Source organism: Gambusia affinis, linkage group LG11, assembly GCF_019740435.1.
Source record: "Gambusia affinis linkage group LG11, SWU_Gaff_1.0, whole genome shotgun sequence".
Taxonomy (NCBI): Eukaryota; Metazoa; Chordata; class Actinopteri; order Cyprinodontiformes; family Poeciliidae; genus Gambusia; species Gambusia affinis.
Window position 1 is genome coordinate 7,752,724 of NC_057878.1, and position 23,351 is coordinate 7,776,074.

The following is a 23,351-nucleotide window of genomic DNA, read 5'->3' on the forward strand; positions in this document are numbered from 1 at the left end:
TGAATGACCTTGTCGACTCCCATAGCCCGGGCAAAGGCCTGAGACACCTGGTTTCCAAATATTGCTTTCAGGTCATCGTATTCGTACTTCAGGTTCCTGTGTACGTCCCAAACGAAATCAGAGAAAACATCCGTCAGGTATTGCAAAAGGTATCTTGTCCTCTCTGTGATACTCTCATTTATGTTCAAGAATTCAAAATTCTCCCAATCCTCCTCAGGAATTTGAAAAATATATTCCTCTATAGCAGGGATTACATCGTCGTTAAGTAGAACCTGCAGCTCTTCTCTCAGTAAATTGCTCTCATCCATTGCTGTTGTGTTGAGTTAAACTCGATTCTGTCACCGCTAGCTCTGTCTTGGAATGTGGTAGAATTTTACCAACAGGAGTTATATATACCTGTTGCACAACAAAGCAGTAGTGACATCACAGCCTATGACGCCTCAGCACAAGAATACACGCAGCGCTGTGACGTAATAGGCGTACAAATCAAGTGTTCTGACGATCTGTGCTACCTCCTCAAGTTGTCTTAACGGACCTCTTCTTTCAGTAACGAATAATCTGATGCGTTACTATTTCAAATCCAGTAATCAGATTAAAGTTACTTATCCAAATCACTGTTCGCGTCTTGGGGAGCGACCGCTAGGCGACAGTTGTCAGGAGCAACAGAAACGTAAACAATGGAGGGAGGAAAGAGATGCGCATTTTGTTCCTGGACAATCAGGAATTCTTTTGAGTTTCTGTCAAGTCCGATTATTATAAATGACTTGCCGTGCCCATGCTAACTAGCCTCCGCTATTAGCACCACCATTAGCACATTTAGCAACACAAAACCTGCCGTCTGGCTCTAATCGGTTGTTTTTGGTCTCATATTGTCCTTTCACAGTATGTCAATGGTTTTAACAAATATGTATAAAACAAATTATTTTTAATAAAAGCTACATGCTGTAGCCTTGATGGGAAACTCCACATGATACAGTCCAGATATTTACAATTCTTAGCTATAGTTCGAAAGCAAAAGCAAGCACTTTCCGTGGTATCCTCTCAGCTGTGCCCAAAATATGTGTGAGGAGCTGTTTTAAAAATTACATTGCACACTAAAGAAGTCATCTAGGAGCAAAAGATGTCAAAGGAGAAGGAAGCAAATTGACTGCAGTGACAAATCCAGTTTGGAATGCTTTTTTTTATTTTTTTTTTTTTTTTTAAGATTATTGACCTTTATGTCACATTTTGACCATAGATTTTATTCTTCTGATGTTGAAAGACGGGAGCAAATAAGAACTCAACCTAACAAATTACACTTTAAACAATTAGTACTATTATTCTAACGCGCACATTCAATAACTACGTTAAAAAAAAAACAAGAAAAGGCTCCACTTTGAAGCCGAAACTATGTACACAAAATGCGTTTTCATGTACTCAACAGCATACAAAACTCCACAATAAATTAATCTGCAACCTCACTCAGGTTCATAGAAATATAGAAATCAAATATTAAGTGTGATAATTTACAATATGTACAAAAATTTGCACTTTTTTTTCTCTGCCTCTTCTCGGCAGTTCTTTAAATGATGTGTAATTTCTCACTTCAACCACAAGAGGTCTCTCCATGCTCTAACACAAACCCAACGCACGTCAGAAAGAGGACAGGGCCGAGGGAAACCGGGCTCAGAAACGCTGGAAAACAGTTTGTCTCGTCCAGCAGGCTGGGAAACGACTCACGTTGGTTATTCTAGCAGCAGTGTCATGAGTTAAACTGTGCTACCAGGAACAAAAAAATAAGAAAGTAAAAAAATAAGTCTAATATCTGCTGTGTAACAGCTGAGCACGGTGTAAAGCATGTAGGGCATGATCCCAGACTGTTCTCCTCCCAGCTGTTGCTCAACATGTTAGCACATCTGCTGGCTTTCAAAAGATTACTGAAAAGGAAATTGCTTCAGTCTCCACAGAAGAGGAAGTAAGAACCGGGAAGAACGCGACGACTCAGCTTACTTTTTTCTCCCCCCACCCCCTCTATAAGGATGTTTATAGTGGCTTTTTATGGAACCTGAGGAAGAGAGTATCTTTACAGAGGGACTAACATAACACCAGGCTGGTGAGTTCTACGTTTTAAACGACATTGACTCGGGGGGAAAAAGCATTAGCACGAGTAGATCCTTGACTTGTCATACCCTCTTACATCAGGAATTGCCATGTGGGACGTCCTTTGCATCTGTCCAGGGCTCACTGCTGCTAGAGCTAAAATAAATCTGAGGGTTAGATTTCCCTTTGGTCACAAAGCACCACATTTATTCCAACAATGTTTGCTTGTATTTTGTAAAACTCAAAATTCTTGACATTTAGCACGTCTGATCTTACTGGGGTATTTTTCCAAATACAAAATAAAACGGAAAAGAAACAACGTATGAAAAAGAAAAATCACTGCTATGTTTCAAACTTAAGATAATTAAGAGATTTGAGGACAATCTGTGAACACTTTGATAATAGTTTCTACATTTTGTCACGTTACAGAATCACAATCAGAAAAATCTGAATATACTTTAATCAATCAATCAATCAATCAATCAATCGAACAGTCAATCAAGTTGATTTGTATATAGCGCATTTCAGCAACAAGGCGGTTCAAAGTGCTTTACATCGTGAAATAATAAAGACATATTTACTGATCCCTGAGGGGAAATTGCTTTTTTTTTTGACAAGGTGCTTTTCAGTGTTAAATATTAGCAAATATAAATATAATAATAGTAATATAAGATGTACAACACAAGTGACAATTACACGTTTATATTAATATGACCTAAACATAAATAAATCAAATAAATAAATAACCCTAAACATGTGGATCAATAAATCGGCAAGTAAAACATCTGATGCATTTTGACCAAATTTTAAGTGACGGACCAACAAATGGGGGAAAGTGGGAGAAAAGCAATATGGAGTTTCAGAACAATTTCACAAAGAAACACCTGATGATATGGAGTGCAAGGAACCTGAATAAATCGAGACACGTTGTGTCATCCAGCTGTGTGTCAGTATGAATACAGATGTTCAGCGAAGGCCTCAGAGGTTCGTTAAAGAACATTAGAGTAAAACGCATCTCCATGAAGACCAAAAAAAAAAAAAAAAACCTGCACTGTAAACATAAGAATTGACTGAGGCGAGGTAATCATAATTTCTCACAACAATCTTTGGGTTTTTACTTGTGAAACCTTTTGGAGCCCCTCTGTCATTTTCCTGCAGGTTGGCAAAAAAAAAATACCAGAATGTGGAAAAGGTAAAGGTCATTTTAAAGGCACTGCTAAGGTGAGCTGGAGTTCATCCCAGACGTTTTAGTGGCGTTTAAACAAGAGGCACAGCATTTTTGCCAAAACGTGTTTTTCAGGTTTTAGTGATGACAAAATAACTAGTTTAACTTTGGTAAACAATCATCATCAAGTCCAATCAAAATTTATCAGAGCATCAAGTTTTGAACTTTTTTTTAATGTCCAAACTTTAAATTTTAAAATCTGGCTTATCTGCATGCTTGCCTTACCTTTATTTATATATTTGTACATATATTTATATGCATATATATCACACTTTTTCCAGACATGGAATGAAAAAAAAACCAACCAGGTGATGAGTCGTATATTTGGATCAGATGACTCCTACATTTGCTCCCAAGCAAATAACTTTGGTTGATGATGCATTTCTTTCTTAATCCTTCACACTGCACACATGGAAATGGTTGGACTTTCACTGTTGAACATTGCGCAGCGTTCTCCAGATGATTTTCTTCTTCTTTTTTTTCATTTTCTTTGGAGATTTGCTCAAATGTTTGTAGTGATGTGTTGCAATCTTAAGTTGAACTGAAGAGAGTTTTTTTTTTTCCTTTTTGTCCTGGAGGGAAAAGAAAATCTTGTGGATTAATTTTTATGTAAGTCCAGGCTTTTGCTTGCTGTCACTTTGTAGTTGGTTCACGCTTTCTTTGAACAATGTGACATTTTGCAGTGGGCTGCGAACGACTGAGACTGACTCATAACTAAATACTCATGTATGACTACTGTGAAGTTCATAATCCAATGGGGAAACCCGCTGTACATTTCTAGCAGACGGCAAGATGTTTGTTTTATGGGAAACCGTAAATGAGCAATATGAAGCAAAGTAAAACTAGAAGAAGCAGCTGAGAATATCGCTGCTAAAGAAATATGATGCTTCTGATGGACAATGTGACTCCAGAAAAAAAAGAATTTTTTTTTTTGTCAGCATTCAGAAAGACAGAATTTTGGCTCCGGTTCTGACCAGCATTTTTTTTTTTTCTCTAAATCGTTGTGCACAGTCCCTCCAAGCAGCTGAGTCAGCAGAATATGCCTCTTTATGTTAGTGGAGCATTCAGTGGTTTTATAAAGAAAGTCTTACTTTACTACAAACATAAGGAGAATTTCATGCTGTAATAATGTAACTAGTAAAAATGCATTTACCTTTTATCTGATAAAGATAAAGGATAAACATTTATTGATTTATTTTCTAATCGAGTTTGTTGATGTCGGCAAGCTTTGTTTATTGAAACAAGAAAAAGAAATTGTTCTATGAAAAGCTATTCTTCTTTGAGAAAGTTTATGCTCACAAACAACACTCGGGAGTTACCTTGTGGGTTTGGCTGCTGACTCTGCTAGAGGGTTTGTTCCGTTGCCATGGCATAACGACTGGCAGGTCCTCCTTACTCAACTTCGGGTTGTGTCATGTCATTAGAGGAAAACAATGTCGTCTTCTTTCCTTTCCGAAACATCGGGCGTAATTTATGCATAATGAAAAGTCGTATTTTCAGCCCGGGTTATGAAAATGCAAGTTTCCGACTTTTGGAACTTGAAAGGATCACAATGAGGGGAGTTATTTTCTACGTGCAAAAATTAATACTCTTTCATGATTTTCTTTTTCTTTTTTTCTTTTTTTTTTGTAACTATTGAGTCCAGGAAATTATTTCCAGTCGCAGTCATGACACAGTGGCTGCTGTCATTTTCTCCAGTTAGGAGAAGCTATTTCTAGGTGAGCTTACGGTCGATTATTCACCTGGGGATGGGCATCAGAACGACTTTGTCAGTGTGTTGAAATGCCAGAGGAAGGTGAGCAGAGAGCGTCCAGCCGCAATCCAAACACACTCTTCCTTCTCTCTGTGTTGTTTCGTCCCATGGAGGTGGGACCACGCTGGTGACTAACCGGCTGAGCTGCATGGTGGAGACTCCACTTTGCACGCACAGGTCAGAGGTGAGGTTTCCTCTCTTTGCTCTGGCGTCCCGTGTAAACTCTCTAATCCTTCCTGTGCCTCACACCGCCTCGCGCGTTGCTTGCTCTTAGGTGAGTCGATGCACTTTGCATGTTTGTTTTGATTTGAGGGTACAGATTTTCTTATTTTATTTTAGATTTTTCTTTTTTTTAATGCTCTTGTAGGAACTGAATCACCTCATATTGCCTGCGTAGTCTCATTTGTATAAATAGGACGTCACAGTGTTCAGTGTTGAATCTCTGACTGAAGAGTTTTTGAAGTCCAACCTCAAAAGAAGGCTCACTTCCTTTCTCTTTCTGTGGAGAAACCGTAGTAAGGGTGACTATTCTCAAGCAACGTATAGAAAATGATCCATTGTGAAGCATGTACAGAAAGGCATGATGTCACACCTTGAACCTGTGCTTACCAGAGATTGGTTTGGAATTACTAATTAATAGTGTCTGGATTTTATTGTCCTCCCTGTTTGCTCTTATATCTACGTTTATTTCTGCAGATGCAGTTGCATGTGTTTGTAGCAATAATCACTGCTTCTGGTTAGGACATGGTTAGCCACTTCATGCATGGAGCAAGTCAAGTTGTTGTTCAGTAAACCACCAGTGGGTTTTGTGCAAGACTAAACTCTCAGCTGAGGTCAAAACCAGACATTCCCCCCCCCCCCCCCCCCACCACCTCACCCTCCAGGTCATGGACCTTCGTGTATCTTGATTTGAACATTGTTTCTTCTTGATGCTGTTTGCTTTGTTAACATCTTGCCTAGCCAGAGCACACTTTGTTCTGTTGCATCACAGCTACTGTTGTTGAAGGAGGTGTGATAAATCAGGCTGGCAGAAATCTCTCAGAGCATCTCACCACAAACCAAAGCAGAAAAAGATCTTCACTACAAGAATACGAGATGCGCTTTCGCTTCGCAGAATGTTTCTCTCCGTCTCGCCCTATGTCAAGTTGATCCCCAGAGGTAACTCCCGTTGTGTTCCTTCTTTAGTGCAAAATGACTCATGGATTTTGACATCCTCCCACAGCCTGTAACTCATTAATCTCAGTTACAGAGATTGCAGTAATTACACTTAGAAAAGCCATTACAGTTCATGTCATTCTTATGTTTTTCTGCTGAGACGATTTATTTTGACGCCCCTGATATGAGCTGCTCCTTCCTTCTACCCCAGCTCTGCATCTTTGGTTGAGAGATGTTTTCCCAGGCGTGGCTAAAAATAGAACGGGGTTCAGACCTCGCTCTCTGACAAAGAGAAGCACGTCCATTTTTATGGAGCATGTGTGATATCTGTCTACCAGAAAGAGAGAAATTAAACATTTTTACAAGGAATAAAAACTTTCTAAATATCGGAAATACTACCAAACATAATCCCTCATTCATTTATAGTGGAAGGGTGAGTACAGAGTCTGTGTTGCCTTGTAATGAGTTGGCTACCTGCCTCAGCTGTTGACCACCATGACCTCCTTAATGGATGATTGGAGAACTTGTCACCTTCAGGAACTTCTAGACCAACTACAAACATTTCAAAAACTTGCAGGTGGACCTTTTTTGAAACAGTTTCATAACCCACAGGACAGATGAATCCATCCGTTTGTACCCACTTGTCCTTGCAAGGCAGTTCCTATCTCCAGTGGTCAGTGGGCAACACCCTGTACAGTTCATCAGTCTTGAATAGGGCAACAGAGACAAACATGACAACCACGTGTACACTCTCTCAATTTAGATATCAACGAGTCGTGTTTTAGAGGACGCTGAGAGAATCTACCCGTGCACAAGCAAACTCCATCCAGAGAGACCCCTGACCACAAGTCGCACGCAGGACCTTCTTGCTGCAAGGGACGAGTGATTGGGGGAAAAAAAAACCTCACAAACTGATCAACACATTCAAACCGTTATAAGAACAATGAAGGGTTTTTTTGTGTGTTTGTTTTGAAAAGGAAAGGATTTGCAGAAGTCTGAAGAAATACGTCTATTGATGCCTGAAGGGGGTTGAAAGGTTGTTGAGCCCATTCAAGCCTGTCTTTGTTTCTTTGTCAAGGCTTATGGTTTTGTGGTGCTGCAGGCCGTTAAGGACACTGATTCTACAGGGAGCGGGCAAGGAAAAAGAAAAAAGGGTGGGGATGGATATGCTGCTCTCAAAAGTCAGGAATGGCACCCTGGACGACTGCGTTGGGGACTAATACAGCTTCCTTATCCTAACTTAGATGACACTGGCTAAAAAGTACCTCCAACTGGCGTGGAGATGTTATACATCACAGGTGTCAAACTCCAGTCCTCAAGGTCCGCTGTCCTGCAGTTTTTAGATGTGCCACAGGTACAAAACACTGGAATGAAATGGCTTAATTACCTCCTCCTTGTGTAGATCGGTTCTCCAGAGTCTTGCTAATGACCTAATTATTCTAGTCAGGTGTGGTGCAGCAGAGGCACATCTAAAGGTTGCAGGACACCGGCCCCCGAGGACTGGAGTTTGACACCCCTGTTATACATGATCCTTCATTTTATTTGACTTTTACTCCTTCGTCTTTATCAGCTGCTACAGGTGAACTCCTTCTTTCTCTCAGGCAGCCTATGACAGCAGGTGGAGTAGCAGCAAACTGACCTACTTGCATAGGTGTCTGCAGTCATTTCAGGTATTCAGGGATGAATGACAGAGGTTGAGGAACAGACTTGCAGTGGGAACTCTACACCCATTCAGGGCGTGTGTCAGTCAATAGAGCAAGTTGGGACTTGCCTCGTAGGCTCAGTGCATGAACCAAGGATCCAGGTTTCAATTCCTCTTTGTCATTCAAAATCAAATCATTTTCTCTTTAGCAAAAATTTGACCATTTTTGCTTAGCTTGCCATTTCTTCCTAGTAATATCCGGAATGGGAACTAAATTAGCTGATGTGAACCTCACCCAAAAGCTCATTGTCCTAAGCTAACCTTTTTAAATCAGCAAATGATTTTTCCTGTGTCGCGCAAGCAAGTCAACGCGTACGAGCTCAACGTTTCACAGATTTTGTTGGGTGTTTGGCTAGAGGAGGGCAAGCAATTGTGCCTCATCGCGCAAGTTCCACAGGAAATGAATGGAAATGGAGCGACGTTGCAAACCATAAGAACTTTTAAACAATCATGTTATGAAAAGACAGATTAATACACCTTATATTCAGAGAAATTGATTTGCAGGTGAAACTGAGGTTGCATCACCAACGTACCTGTGGGAAACATGGAGAGATGAAGCACTTCCAGTGAGACAAACTGTATAACATGATGCATAACCTCATATCATTCCAAACTGAGGTTTGGAAGGATGTAAAGATGAGAATACAGACAAAAACCACTGGCCTTTGTTACGTTCATATTTAATCAGCCAGTAAAAACGTAATCGTGTCTTTGCCTTCGTTCCCTTCTGATTTGTCAGGAATCTTAAGTGCTTTGTTACATCCAATCAACCACATCTCTGTTGCATCATGAGTAACGCTGAACTCATTTCAGATTTGATCTCTCTGCTTGTGAACATGACACAGGGCTGACTGCGAAGCCCTTGACGTCACATGTTTACGAGCCTACGGGTTCCCTACATGTCGTCCGGACCTTGGACCTGTTGTTCACTCCTGAGCCCGCGTGTTGAAACGTCTGTCTCACAAACAGATGGACAAGGTTCGCGTGACTGAGCAGGACAGCTCCCCCTGCTCGCACTTGACTGAAGGCAAACAGAAATAAACACCTTTCCGTCCGTTTGCCGTCGCGAAATCACGCGTTGCACAAATTTGTTCCGTTAGAGAGGCCCATTACCCAACAGCGTCGCTCGCTGCGGTTTCTGCCTCGCAAGCGTTTTCCGGACATGTTGCGCTTTGCTCCGGAGGACGAATGGGCTTGTTTGGGTTAGGAGCAGAAAAGTCCGTCCGGGAAGCAATCAAGAGATTTGTGTTATCACTTCAATAAAGTAAAGATGAATTTTCCAGTGCCGGGCAGCCACCGCTCCTCCTCTTTGACAAGGACAAACAGAGAAATCACTCTGTCGCTCTCTCACCGTCTCCACAAGCGATGGTAGCTTTGTTTGCTTAAGAGATTAAGTAGAAGCCTATAAAAAATAAATAAAAAAAAGCTTGGCTCTCATTTAATCTGAGGTCTAGAAAATCTCATTTTCAGTTTAAAAATGATTTTCAGTGAAGCCTTTTATTTTTTGTTAATTTTTGTTAATCTTTCAAAACTCCATGGTTCATTCCACAGCTAGCTACTGACACAATGGAAGAGGATTAGGGCCACTAATAAAAAAAATGCATTCTTACATTTTTCTCAGAATTTATCTTGTTTTCTCACAATTTTGACTTTTGATCTCAGAAGATTTAAGTAGAAGACCTAATAAAAAAAAAGTCAGAATTTTGAGGGGGAAAAAATCTGAAATTCTGAATTTTGACTTTTTCTCCATCTGAATTATGTCTTTTGATCTCAGAAGATTAAACAAGTCCCTCGAATAATTTAAAAATTGTCAGAATGCTGAGAAAAAAATTCATTTTTTTGCCCCCACTGGCACCAATCCCTCTTCTGTGCATCACAGCTACCTTTCTTTTTTAAATAAAGTATCAACAAAACAATTTTCCCTTTCATGAGAGTCATCCATCTTCATCCAATCACCCTCCAGCAGGATGACCTGCTGAAGTCCTGAGTTCCTCTCTCGTGTTGCTCTGTCTAAGCTTGTCCCAGATATAAACTGTTCAACATGCTTTGATTGTGCAACCACTCTGGGTGGTTATGCAAAATTCTTAGTCATTCAAGTCAGAGTAATCCCAGGTGCTCCACCAGAGCTTAGCTTGGACTGAAATCTTTGGCTTGCAATCAGAGATGAAAATTAGCATCTGACTTTTTTTTTTCCCCACCAGGGTTTTTTTGTGGGTTCTAGTGTCCCTTAAATGACAGTAGGCTGACAGGAAAGAGGGAGAGAGAGGGGGGAAGACATGCAGCAAATGTCGTCAGGTCCGGGAATCAAACCCGTGACGGCTGCGTCAAGGACTCAAGGCCTCCAAATGTGGGTCGCACAATCCCCTACGCCACCACAGTACGCCAGCATCTGACTTTTTAAACAGCTCCAGATGTATCGCGTCTGAAATGGGTTTTAAATGGTGAGGTTAATTTTACTGGTGCAGCTGGTGGAGCTGTTGCCTGGCAGCAGGAAGGTCACGGTATTAAATCCCGGCTCGGGGTCTTTCAGCGAGGAGTTTGCATGTTCTCCCCTTACAATCCGTCTCTCGGGGAAAAAAGCTTAGCAGCTCAGGTAAATTTCAACTTTATAAACTCTTGGGCTGCGTCACGGATCTTACAAATTTACTTTTGTATTCAGGTTTCTTACAATCTTGCTTTTGTAGGATGCTTTATATATATGTTGATAACTGTTTATTTTTATTATCCATCCATCCATCCATCCATCCATTTTCTGTACACCCTTGTCCCTTAGAGGGGTCAGGAGAGGTGCTGGTGCCTTTCTGGTCACCCTGTACAGGACGCCTGTCTGTCGTATTTATTTTTATTCATTTTGTTTTTTTCTAAATGTCTCTTCAGTGAGAAACAAAAAAGCATATTTTACTTATTATCTTTGTGGTGTTAAACAGAAGAGAAGGACCTGATTTTTAGATGTTATTTGTTCATTCACTGCTGCAGCCACTAGTCGTCCTGGTTTTAGTGAAATATACAACTGCATTATGAGTTGCAAATAGCAAAGAGTAAAAAAAAAAGAGAGAGAGAAAAAAAAACTGTCAAGCTTATTACATGATTAATTCGGACTTTCTGTGTCTAAAGAAAAATAAATGCAGCATGATCAGAAGTGAAGGTTAGAAAAAAAGAGAAGAGTAAATTTCTCCAAAACTGAACTGTTGTGTAAATTAGATATTTTTAATTCCAACGTGTTACAAACGGGTCGAGGATTTTTGCTTTCCTAGCTTTTAATTCAAGAGGAACACCAGGAGAATGTGCATCACACACATCTCTTTCAGAAATACCATCATATCCGTGCAGATTGGATCTCTGCAATACTGTCGTGAAACCACAATTGAGAGTTTAAACAGTCCCAAAGGCCCAGTCACAATACAGACACACAACTGTACCTGAAACCCCTTTTGCCAACTGATTCAACACTGTTAGTCAAAACTGAAGCCCAGTCATTGCTCTGGAAATGGAAGAGCGAAGCTCTGCTGTCTGCCGCTGCTGTCAGTCACACATGTGGTGAAAGACGTGGTTAGATAAAAATCACTCTCCGTGGGAAAGTCTGTGGCGTTAGCAACATACGTAACCGATGGTGATTTAACTTTTCATATCGATTCTTTTTTCTTCTCCTTCTTCTTTATGCTGCAACTGCAAAGTAATTTCGCTGCTGGGATGAATAAAGTACTTCTATTCTATTCTATTCTATTCTATTCTATTCTATTCTATTCTATTCTATTCTATTCTATTCTATTCTATTTAAATCCAGAGAACCTGTCACAACTGTTTGACACGCAAGCAGCAGGAAGAGCTTTAAAAGAAAAACGTGTAATTTCTGTATCCATGGTGACCAGCACCTGAACCGCTTGTTGATGCATTGCCAGTTTGTGTTTTAGCCCTGAGGCGCTCCAGACATTACATGACGCCAAGTGTCCTTCCTCCATCGGACCCCGGGGAAGATGGGGGACGTCGCTATGGAGCCAGTCAAAAACAAGAACACAACTGTTTCCTAGTTGAAGCTGAACACGCTCTGTGTGAACATGGAGGTGTAAATGATCTATAGTGTTATGTAGAGGATGAATACTGTAGAGTAAAGCGCAGGTATTGCTGTTTAATTTAGGCAGGAACAGGAAGTCACACTTAGCTAACAGGTCTCCGCGTTTTTGACGCTTCAATCAACCGGCTGCGCTTTTTTTTTTTTTTTTTTTTTTTTTAAAAACAACCTTTATGTTGCATTTAAAAGTTATTCTAATCTCCATCAAGCACTGCAGACATAAATGTACTGCTCTGAAGAAAGAAAGGAAGCAAGTCAATATGGGTCAACATAACCCAGATTTTTACTTCATGTTATTTTTTTTAGAAAAAAAAAGATTGCCAATAATAGATGTTGATGGGTTATTTCCTGGCCTCGTTAAAGAAGGGAAATCCTGCCAAAACAACTAATGTAACAACCAGAAATATGGAGGAAATGTACTTAAATTGCTGCAAGACTTTAAATAGAAAACATGTCAGAATTTCTTGCCATTTTACTCCTAAAATGCTTTCCTCCTCTTATAACTTCATGTTAGAAGTTATAAAAGCTTCTAACATGAAGTTATGTATATTTGCACAGTTTTATTTGACTGAGGAGATAAAATGTGAAGGTGTGGAGGGGAAAAAACGTCATTACAATCTGCTAGATATACCCAGCAGGAAGAACAGTTCTTAGCAGTAAATTTAACCCTGATTTTAGTTTTGACAGTCTGACCTTAGCATTAGCTCTTTAGCTTTTAAAAAAATTCAAACCTAAGCACAGAACATAATACCTTCAACCGTGAGGGAGGCTGGGTATTTTTTTTCCCTTCTGTTTTGGGTTCATTTAGTCATTAGATACTGAGAATGGCGTCTCCATGGACACCAGACTTGCTCCTTGTTTGAGAGCATTGCTCAGCGTTTTTCAGCAGTTGCTGCTGTGACTCCTCCGGTGCCGTTATCTGTGCTTGAAGAGCAGAGGGTGGGAGAATGGGGAAGGACGGAGCAGAGAGAGGAAGAGAAACATGTGTGTTATGAAAATCTTTACGCTGGAGGTTTGTATCAGAGCCCCGCTGGCTGGCTCAACATGTTCAGGTTGCTGCTGTAGTTCATAAGACACAGGCATTTGTGTGTTTCCGTTTGTTTTCAGCAATGAGCCCGAGTTCATCGCTGGAAAGCTTTCTGTTGTTCCTCTGGATTTCAGTGATCTGTGGTGGACTGGCCCAGGCTGAGCTCATGAAAAAAGGTTGGTTTTGTTTTCTATCTTGCCGTAAATGTACAAAAATACCATGTGTCCTTTGAAAAAAAAAACAAAAAAAACAATGAGCTGTTGTTTTGTAATGTTGCTTAAATGACAAGTATGAAATTTCACATGGTTTTGCTTAATCAACAGCCTCCACTTGTCATATACAAGCATTTTATTGCCCTCTTGTGGACAAAAATGACCCACCAGTCTCACAAAAGCCAATAAAATGATGGATCAATTATAAGTTTTTATTGAAGCATGTCAAAAATTTGTTATATCTTTTTCAATGATATAGGAAAACTCTTTATTGCCATTACAGCAGTCATACCTTGTAGTCTTAGAGTTTCAGCTTTTTGCAGGTTTCATTTTTGCTGATTGATTTTTGATGCTGGAAGGTCTCCTTACAATCACCCTAATCTTTTGATCCCCTCAGATATTATCTATCAGATTAACATCTGACTGGAACATAGTTTTAAAATATACACTTAATCAAGGCAACTGCAGCATTGCTTTCAAATTTGTTGCTCACAAACAATGCAAGTGTGTTTAAAACAAGCATGTTTAAAGTTATGGTTGATGAAGTTTGAAACATACCTGACAGCTAAAAATGAACTTTGACCGGGACATCCACAGTGATTCGTTTGAACTGAAAGTGACATCACACCTTTAGGTTTAGAGCGTGAGCTTTCTGATGAACGGACACGACGTGAAGCTAATTTTAGCAGCTAAATTTTAGCAGAAAGTTGAGAACTGAACACCTAATGTGACATACGTTGCAGATAACTGCACCAACTACGAGTTGGTGTTTGAACGGGTGTACTCTGTCCCCGGGGACGCGGCCATGCTGAACAGCACCCTGCTGTCTCCGGACGTCTTTAACTTCACCGCCGTCCCGTTCAACATCACCTGGTTCAGCACAAAGACGGGACAGGAGATGAGAAATGAGACAGGTCGAGTTCTGGTGCTCCAGGAGACGCTTTGGTTCCTCAACACCACTATGGACGACAATGGGGAATACTTCGCCATAGTGCGGTAAGAGACTGTCTGAAGGCAAAGTCATTACAACACAGCAAAGGCTTTTGTAAAGGCTTCTATTTAGACTGCTACTTGTTAGAAAACTGATATCCATTGCTGGGTCTTTCTACATTATCTAAACCAAGTAAAGACATTTGCATCTTTTTTTCCTCACTGTTTGAAGTGAAATAAGACAAAGCCTTATTTCACTCTGGCTCTTGCTGCTGCTGAAGATTGTAAGAACATGCTGGAACGTGGTGCACACGACTGCAAGGCCTGTTGGAGGAGAAGCCCCTGTCCTTCACTGCCTTGGACTGTTTTGATGACAAGACTTTCCACTTGAAGCCTGATGTCTGAGAAACATGCCAGTGAAGAGTTTGGTCTGACTGTGGGCATCCACCTGAACAAACCACTGCCTCCTCACAACCAGATGAAGGCTGAATGCTGAGATGTTGCCATTGTATGATCAATTTTGCTATTAGCAGAATAATTTCTACTTGCTAAATGCCACGCAGTCAGAGGTTTATGCGCATTTCCTCAGTATTTGGTGGCATTGCCTTTGAAGGGTACAACTTGGATCAAACCTTTTGGGTTTCCTTCCACAAGCTTCTGACAATAGTTTCCCGGAGTTCTGGCCCGTTCCTCCTGACCGGAACTGAGTCAGGCCTGTTCAGATCTGCCCACAACTTCTCCAAAGGGCTGAGGTCAAGGCTTTGTGATGGTCACACCACAATTAGTTGGTTAAAGACTTGGTTGTCTTTAAGCCACTTTGTAACCACCTTGGTCCTATGCTTAGGGTCATTGTCCATTTGGAAGACCAATCTGTGCCCAAACTTTAACTTCCCGGCTCATGTCTTTAGATGTTGCTTCAGTATTTCTACATAATGTTCCTTCCTCTATTTTATGAAGCATACCAGTCCCTCCTGCAGCAGAGACAGCATCACACTGTGATTATGCCACCCTACGATTAACTCGGACATGAGAAATAAATAATTAACCCTTTGAGGCCCTGCTCTGATTTGGAGTGCATTAACCTCTAGAACCCGACGGACCCACCAGTGGGTCCGTCGGGTTCTAGAGGTTAAGAGACAGTAAATTCTATTTTTCTTCCATTCAGAAGAACGTAAACTTCAAACCTCATTGCATTGTCTTTCCATGCAGAACTCCTTCCCAGTGCTACATGCAGTCCATTATGCTGGTGATGAAGCTGCCAGAGGCCGGAGAGTGTGGAAGGCCAATGAAAGCACATACATCTCTCACAAAAGACGTGGCTGATAGAGTGAACTGCCTTCTGGGGGGTTATGTTGAGAAACTGGACAGCTACGGCATCAGCTCCTCCGTTAAGTGGTACAAAGTGAGTAACATCCAATTCTTCATAGGCCAGATCTACATGGACACGGCAAAATCAGTGGACCACAACTTGTTTTCTAGCTTTTCCCCATTATTGTTCTGAAACAATTTTCTATACAGTCAGTCAAGAGAATTTCTACAAGACTTGGTGGAATAAAGAGCTTCCCCTCTTTATTCCACCAAGGCATTCATCACATCTTATGAAGATGTGATGAATGCCTTCCTAAATATGTCTAAGTTCAACTTTCTGCATGTGAAGGTTTTTTGTTTTATGCACCTGGTTTCATGCTGATGAGTTGTCTGCAACAGTTTCCTCTCAACAGAACCGCAGTTCAGGAAAATCACACCTGTCACTTTAGGAACAAAGTATAAAACGAGATAAAAACTTGTCCTCCACCCTTAAAAAAAGAAGGATAATCATAGCCCTTTTTATTATTATTATTATTATTATTATTATTATTATTATTATTATTATTATTATTATTATTATTATTGTTATTATTATTATTATTATTATTATTATTATTATTATTATTATTATTATTATTATTATTATTATTATTGTCAAGTTATTGTCAAGTTATTGAATCATATTGGGTCCTTGTAGAGTGGATCTTCTGTAAAGTTAAACATCATTTTTTGTTCACCTAACTCAGGGCTGTGATCCCATACTGGAGGACTCAGGCAGCCAAACCTTCCAGGACAGGAACAAGCTGGCCTTCCACATGGTGAAAACTGAAGACAGCGGCATTTATACCTGCACTCTGACCTTTGCCCTTGATGGGGTGACAGTAACCGTGTCGGAGACCATCGAAGCAATGGTCACTGGTCAGTTCAGATCATACTATATTTATACAAATCGGCAAAAATGACTCACATGACCTACTTTTGAAGTATCTGGTTAAATATATTAAAAGTAGGTTTTGGACTCGTTTGCTTTTGTACGACCTCGCTCTACTTCGTTCCGTCTGTTAGTTGGGATTCTTATTTTAGGTGTTGGATTTGCTTTGTTAGAGTTTCTGTTCAGGTTTCCCTCCATTTGTCAGTCTGTCATTCACTCTTCTTTTCTATTCTGGCGGCTTGTAAGCAACTTTAAGGTACATACTGCCACCTACTGTGCATGAGTGTGTAGCAACACTACCATCCATCCATCCATCATCCATTTTCTATTCACCCTTGTCCCTAATGGGGTCGGGAGGGTTGCTGGTGCCTATCCCCAGCTAACGTTCCGGGCGAGAGGCGGGATTCACCCTGGACAGGTCGCCTGTCTGTCGCAGGCACTACCATTAAATTCTATTTTTTAGTTATGCCAAGAATGGCAGAATTCAATTGCCTTGACCAAGCAAACAAAAGAGATAATCAAATAGCAAAAGACAAAATCCTTCTCTTTTTTCTCTCTCTTTTCAGATAAGTACTCCCTCCCTCCACAGGTTCATGAGCCGCAAAAGGAAATGATCAAGAAGGTCATAGGTGAGGACTCCTATTGGACATGTTTTGCTTTTATAAATATGCCTGCCTGTTTGAAATGTTTACAGTTTTTCACCAATACAGTCTCATGTGTTTTATATGTCCAAGCAATGTTCTTATCAGACGTGCAAAGGTTGCTCGAACATATCTAGTGTATTTTACAAAAGTATAAATACATGCAGATTTGTTTAGTACAGTTAATTTAACTGGTTTGCTCTTCATCTTTAAAGACGTCAACATACTGAACAAGACATGTCAAATAATATCAAATAAAAAGAGACAAAATTCAAATAAATCAGTGATTTAGCTCAGTAAACACACTGAGGAATTTCTTCCTTCTTGCTTTTAGGGTCAAATTTCACAAAGAGGTGTCTGGTGTTTGTGCCCGGTGCTGGGATACCGTTCGATGATGTCATTTGGTTGGTTGAAAGTAAGGTCATGTTTCATACGGACCCGTCCAAACGCATCTACACGTCAAATCTGCGGTTGGTACATTTAAATTAACTTCTGCTAGTGGAAAAATGATGCTGCCTTTTAAGGCCGACGCTTTCAATGATTTGACTTTTTAACAGTTCGTGGACCCAAGATGAACCAAAGGGTGTGTGGTTAGAACGGCTGCTTCTCTTCGCCGAACTAAAGGAGGAGGATTTCTACCTCAACTACACCTGCAGGGTCTTCAGTTCCCGAGGCTATCCGGACGGATATTTTACTTTGTTACCAACAGGTAAGGCTTGTGGGCATTAGGGGTGTAGCGATACAATAATCTCACGATACAATATTCTGATCACGATATTTGGCAACCGATACAATTCGATGCGTTTCGATGCATTTTACAATTTTCTGAAAGATTTTAGAAGGACAGAGTGATTTTAGTGACACTTTGTGTTCCATAGACTTGTGTTTCTTCTCTCGGGCTTAACGCAGTTCTTGGTTTCAACAGCCATTTATTGTGGACACATCTTACAAAGTCCCCAAAAATGCCGTCAGAACTGAAAACAAAGGCAACACAAACCCAAATCAGTTCACAATAAATGGAGTATTTACATAAATAAAAAATACAAATAAACAAAACCTTACCTCGTTAGCCGCATTGCCTCCAGAGGAACACAGCTTAATGTCTAGCGATCAGCTTCTTCAGCTTGAATCCCCAATGTGGCTCTAAGTGTGCGCCAGTCAATGTTTCCCTGGGCAACACGTGGTCCGCAGAACGAAATAAAAGTCCCTCCCCCACATTTGAATGCACATTTAACTGAACCTAATGAGCATCAACACAAATTTACTAAAAACTACCACAAATTTAAACTTAATGTTTTATATTAAATAACATGTAACTACTGCCACTTAAACCAAACAACAAAAAACAATAAACCAGATGCAGTTGCCCTGACAGCAGCTACAACTTGGATTCAGTTGTTTGAAAACTGATTAAAAGTACCAACTACACAATATCTGACTCTGATTGGACAGAGTCTAACAATCTGCAGCTGGACAAAATGACCCAAAAATTCAGTGAGAAAATTAGTTTCGGTCATTTAATACATGTGGATTTGACATAAAACAGTGAACCAGGAGCTGAGTGGGGAGATTATCAGCCTCTGTAGACTCCCAAAATGCAAATGATTGCACTTATGGTTTTTTTTGGACATACTGTGGCTGCATTTTGGAGTAAAAAAAAAAAAAAAAAAAAAAAAAAAAGTCTCTTGGATTATAGGGAAAAGGTTTTTTTCTGGTTACCCTGAGGTGCAAACCGCGTCAACAAAATCAAAGACACAATTCCAAATTCAAAAACACAACAACCTTAACGAAGCACTACAACATGAACAAAACGGAAAAAGGTATGTCGCCGTTCAAGGTATAACTTCCGGTTCAAAAGCACTGTTGTCCAATCAGTGATCTCTCAGGTCTCCAACTGGGACATGCTCTTTCCGTTATGTTAATATTGTAGTGCTTCGTTAATGTGTTTTTGAATTTCTAATTGTGCTTCGTTAATTTTGAAGTGGTTTACACCTCAGGGCCACCGTACTTTTCTACCTGGGCTCCCGGAGTTAGCCGTGGCTGTAAGCTGTTTACTACCAGCTGCTCTACTCCTTCCAGATCTTTAATGTATTGTGGTGCTAAGCCATTCAGTGATTTATAAACTAACAGTATTTTTAAAGTCTGTTCTCTTAGCTATGGGGAGCCAGTGTTTGGACTGTCGAATTGGGTTGACGTGCTCTATCTTCCTGGTTTTAGTCAGAACGTGAGCAGCAGCAGATATTGCAGATATTGATATTTTGCAGCAGATTTGATCATTTTTCAGAAATTTTTTTAAAATAAAATTTTAGTTGGGGAAATTTTTTTTTCAATTTAATAATCGGAAAACTTTTACAGAACAAATTTATATGCAAAGTCTGTTTAACTGTAGCTAAAAACTAAGTATTCCCAATGTAAATTGATTTTACTCTGATATGGGATTTCTTATTTCCACAGATCCCAACATCGTCCTTCCCATTGGATTAGTGTTTGGTGGAGTGACAGTTCTCTTCGTCATCAGCGTCACCGTCTACTACGTCTTCAGGATAGACATTGTGCTGTGCTTCAGGAGAGCGTTTCCAGTTCTTTACTCAAATAAAGGTAACACTTTACATCAGAGGTGGAGCTAAAATGTGCTGTGGATACTATGACACCATCACTGGAAATAAAGTGGAAACATCTGGTTAGCAGCCTCTCCCTGAAAACAAACAAACAAACAAAAAACAAAACCATATGGCAGCTATAGAATACAGTAGCACACAAAAATCCAAAGCCACAGAATCTCAATTTTTTTTATCTCACATTTGAGCACATCTTTACAGAAGCACACAAACCACAGGACTGCGGCGGCACTCTTTCAAATAAAATGTCCCCCGCCAACGTGAAAAGCTGCTGGGTGAAGAAATGATTCGAAGCAAAAATTGACAAATGGCCTTTGTTTGAAATATTCTGTTTAACTTGGAACATTTGTGTTCCAGCAGGTTATGATTTAGACTAAAATGTACTCAAAATTGAGTGCCTGGTAAAATAACCTTTTCTCACCTTGTCCAGTTTATAATAAAAAACAGAATGCCTGATTATAATCACCATGATAGAAAAGAAATAAATGGATTGTGTTTTTGTTGTGGGCTGCACAGTGGAACAGCAGGTGGCGCTGTTGCTCTGTACCAAGGAGGTGCAGCGTTAAATTCCTGCCAGGGGTTTTTTCTGAGTGTGCATTTTCTTCTCATTCATGTTCTCTCCGTGCTTCCTTCCTTAATTCAAAGCATTCATTTTAGGTTAATTGTTCCCTGTAAATTTCATTTGTGCGTTCATGTTTCTTTGTTCTTTATTTCTATTTTGTTCACTTTCTGGAGCCATTGTTGTTCGACTTTGTCCAATTTTGTCTGTTTTCTGGAAGCAAGCTTTTTATGCAACTCATTCAAATTTATTTTTAGATCTTGATGGCAAGCTGTACGATGCTTATGTGGCATACCCCAATCCTGGTGCCTTTGGGTTCAGTGAAGAGGTGGAGAGGTTCGCCCTGCAGACAATGCCTGAAGTGTTGGAACAGGCCTGTGGCTATAAACTGTTCATAGCGGGCCGTGACTGCCTGCCGGGGCAGGGTAAGTCTCCCACATGGGAAAGTTGGCTTCTTAAGCTCATTTAGCAGTGGTGTGAAACCTCAGTCTGAAGGCAAACTGCTGTAAGTCTGGGACTTATGAAAAAGTGGCAAAAAAATTTTTTTTTTTGAAAGAAGAAAAAAAAAAACAGAAAAAAGTTTGTTACTCGTGTTTATTGTGAAGTTTGACATGTTAAATAATGCCCCAAAAATCAATATATTTTATGTATGTATAATATTTTTATTGACGGCGACAGCCCATTGGTTGATTTTATTGACGAACATTGGGCTTATCCAATAAAATCCCTCAGTCCTCCTTGGCCCGCCCCTCCCTTCTAAATTTACAAATAGCGTTATTTCAGCTAACCCGAGTCCGAGCAAAGTGAGCGAATACGAGACCGGGCGGGTCACAAAAACTACGATAACAAAAGCTAAAAAGGCCATTCAGAAAAAATTGTCAAACTAACCGATAAGTTGACCACACAATTTTTGACCGCAGAGGAGGGAGAATTAGCGACTCAGGGGATTTATTATTGCTGGAGGAGGAGGATGAGAGAGACATGAGGGACTGGTTGAGGAAGAGTTCAGATTAGCTGCTGCTGCCCGGGCAAAAAGGAGTGAACATGTTCACGAAGAGGCAGGAGGGCAGTGAGTGTGAGTGGGGAAAGCTAACGCTAAGCTAGCAGGTAGTCAGAAAAACTCTGGGATAACACAGGAATAATGACGGCCGCGGATTTAATGATGAGATGTATTTAGTAAAAATAAGAATTTTGAATTTCAATAGAAAACGTAATAATCGAGGGAAACCAAATAGAGTAGTTAGAAAACAGCTATTGAAATTATTTTCAAATGTTTTAAAAAAACCCACTAAACACATCGTACATTTTATATAATTCGCTTGTACAGGTGGGGTTTGTAATCAAAAGAAAAAAAAAAAAATCAGTGACTGGTGAAATGTCTGAGTGGCCTGTAAAAAAAAATCTCGACCAGCCACTGAGACTGGTGCAGAAAAATTTTAACTTCCACCACTGCATTTGTCACCCCTGGGGTGGTTTGGGAAAGTTTACCTGAAGCATCCAGTTCTCCACATTCCCTTCACAGTTTCTCATCTTTCTCAATGCTTTCTGTCTTCCTGCAGCCGTCGTGGACTCTGTGGACGAGAACCTTCAGGCTAGTCGTCGTGTCCTCCTGCTCTACACCGCTTCCACTTTCATTAAAGAGAGGCACACGAGCAGCACCAGCAGTAACAACAACAACATTACGAAGACTGGCGAGGAGGTTGATCAAATCGAAAGTAGGACCAGTGAGGGCGATGGCGGCGTGGGTTATGGTGGTTACGACAAAGCGTTTTCGGACACAAGGCAGCATCTGGAATGTGTGGCATCCATGAGCAGAGCGCTGCTGGAGGGCTCCTTAAAGGTACGACAGAGAAATGTCATAATATAGCCGCAGAAAGTCACACAATCCAGCCAATAAGCAACTCTTATTCTTGTTGAGGTCTCCCAGTGTCCTCAACAAAGAGGTTCTAATGGAGTTCTGTCCTCTCAGGTCATTCTGGTGGAACTGGAGGAGATCACGCCGGCCCAGCTGGCCCTCTTCCCTGAGTCGGTTCGCCACCTGAGGAAGAAACAGGGCGCCGTGTGCTGGTGGAAGGCTCTCCAGACGAGGCAAAAACGGAGGACATGGAGAGAAGACGAGGAAAGACGTGGAAAGGATTCACAAGTGTCACCGTCCCTCTCTCCTGCCTCCAGGTTTTGGAAAGAAATTAGGTATCATATGCCAGTTAGAGGCAAGAGGGCGGTTTATCCAGAGAAAACTGCCCTGTTGAACTTATGACCCAAATGGCCAAAGGACATTTATGCCACTTCTTGTCAGTTATGGGTCCGGTGTTGTGCAACGTGTACTGAAATCGAAGAAACCTCAAAACTATCTGATGTGTACAGCATGACAGCTATTTCTGAAAACAAGTGTTGGAATTGTTTTCTAAGTGTTTATGTAAATTAGTGTAAATACAGTTGTAAAAGTTCAGAAAATATTTGTACATATTTGGTCTTGCTTTTAAGATTGTATAGAGAAAATGAAAGCTGTGAGTTTTTTGTACACTAAAAATGGAAATATGAGCCATTTGCAAAACAGTGGAAAGATTCTCCATCAAACTTTTTTTTAAAATATTTTGGTATTTAACATTGTTTGAAATGTTTTTAAATAAAAGAGAAGTTTATCAAAATAAACGTGACAATTATTACCTTGTTAACTTGATTGTGGATAAAGATATGAAAGCGAGCTTCATTATATAAGGCAGTGGTTCCCAACCACCGGGCCGCGGACCGGTACCAGTCCGTGGACCAATTGGTCCCGGGCCGCACAAGAAATAATTAAATATGTTCATTCTATGTATTGAGTCTGAAAGTGTTTATAATAGTTATCTAATGTCTAAAGTCATTATACATAAGATAAGTATAGATATATGTACTTCCATTTATAGGTCCCGTCACTAAGATTTCCTGTAAAGACATTTTTTTTTGTAAAGTAATTATACATTTTATAAACTGGTAGAATATATATATATTTTTTTTTTTTTACAAATGTTGACACGAAAAGACAAAGTAAAAAATTCCGTATAACTGTACAATCCCATGTTTTAAAAAATGTCCCAAGTAACACTAAAACATTTCAAAAGAAAACAAAATCTGCATTATTTGTGTTCCAATTTCTCTCACG

General features: G+C 40.2%; 1 protein-coding gene across 4 annotated transcripts; it reads left to right on the plus strand.

Moving 5' to 3' along the window:
- The first annotated feature begins 1,644 nt into the window (after window positions 1–1,644).
- LOC122840434 (interleukin-1 receptor type 1-like) lies at window positions 1,645–23,166 on the plus strand. Of its 4 annotated transcripts, none has more exons than XM_044132865.1 (12): window positions 1,645–2,092; window positions 13,091–13,186; window positions 13,966–14,218; window positions 15,362–15,554; window positions 16,207–16,378; window positions 16,958–17,020; window positions 17,367–17,502; window positions 17,590–17,741; window positions 19,487–19,630; window positions 20,467–20,634; window positions 21,769–22,049; window positions 22,179–23,164. In XM_044132865.1, exons 2-12 carry the CDS (start codon window positions 13,093–13,095, stop codon window positions 22,464–22,466), a joined length of 1,944 nt encoding a protein of 647 aa, XP_043988800.1. In that variant the 5' UTR covers window positions 1,645–2,092; window positions 13,091–13,092; the 3' UTR covers window positions 22,467–23,164. The 4 variants fall into 4 exon arrangements, with proteins under 4 accessions (XP_043988800.1, XP_043988801.1, XP_043988799.1 ...); XM_044132866.1 differs by lacking the exon at window positions 1,645–2,092 and adding an exon at window positions 5,190–5,331; XM_044132864.1 differs by lacking the exon at window positions 1,645–2,092 and adding an exon at window positions 6,051–6,215.
- The last annotated feature ends 185 nt before the right edge of the window (window positions 23,167–23,351 follow it).

Bases quoted from the DNA above. Each gene is read 5' to 3' on its own strand.
- LOC122840434 (XM_044132864.1), top strand. From the start codon at position 6,173: ATGTTTCTCTCCGTCTCGCCCTATGTCAAGTTGATCCCCAGAG. The intron at 15,555-16,206 runs GTGAGTAACATC...CACCTAACTCAG, and splicing joins CCTCCGTTAAGTGGTACAAA to GGCTGTGATCCCATACTGGA. The intron at 17,503-17,589 runs GTTGGTACATTT...ACTTTTTAACAG, and splicing joins ATCTACACGTCAAATCTGCG to TTCGTGGACCCAAGATGAAC.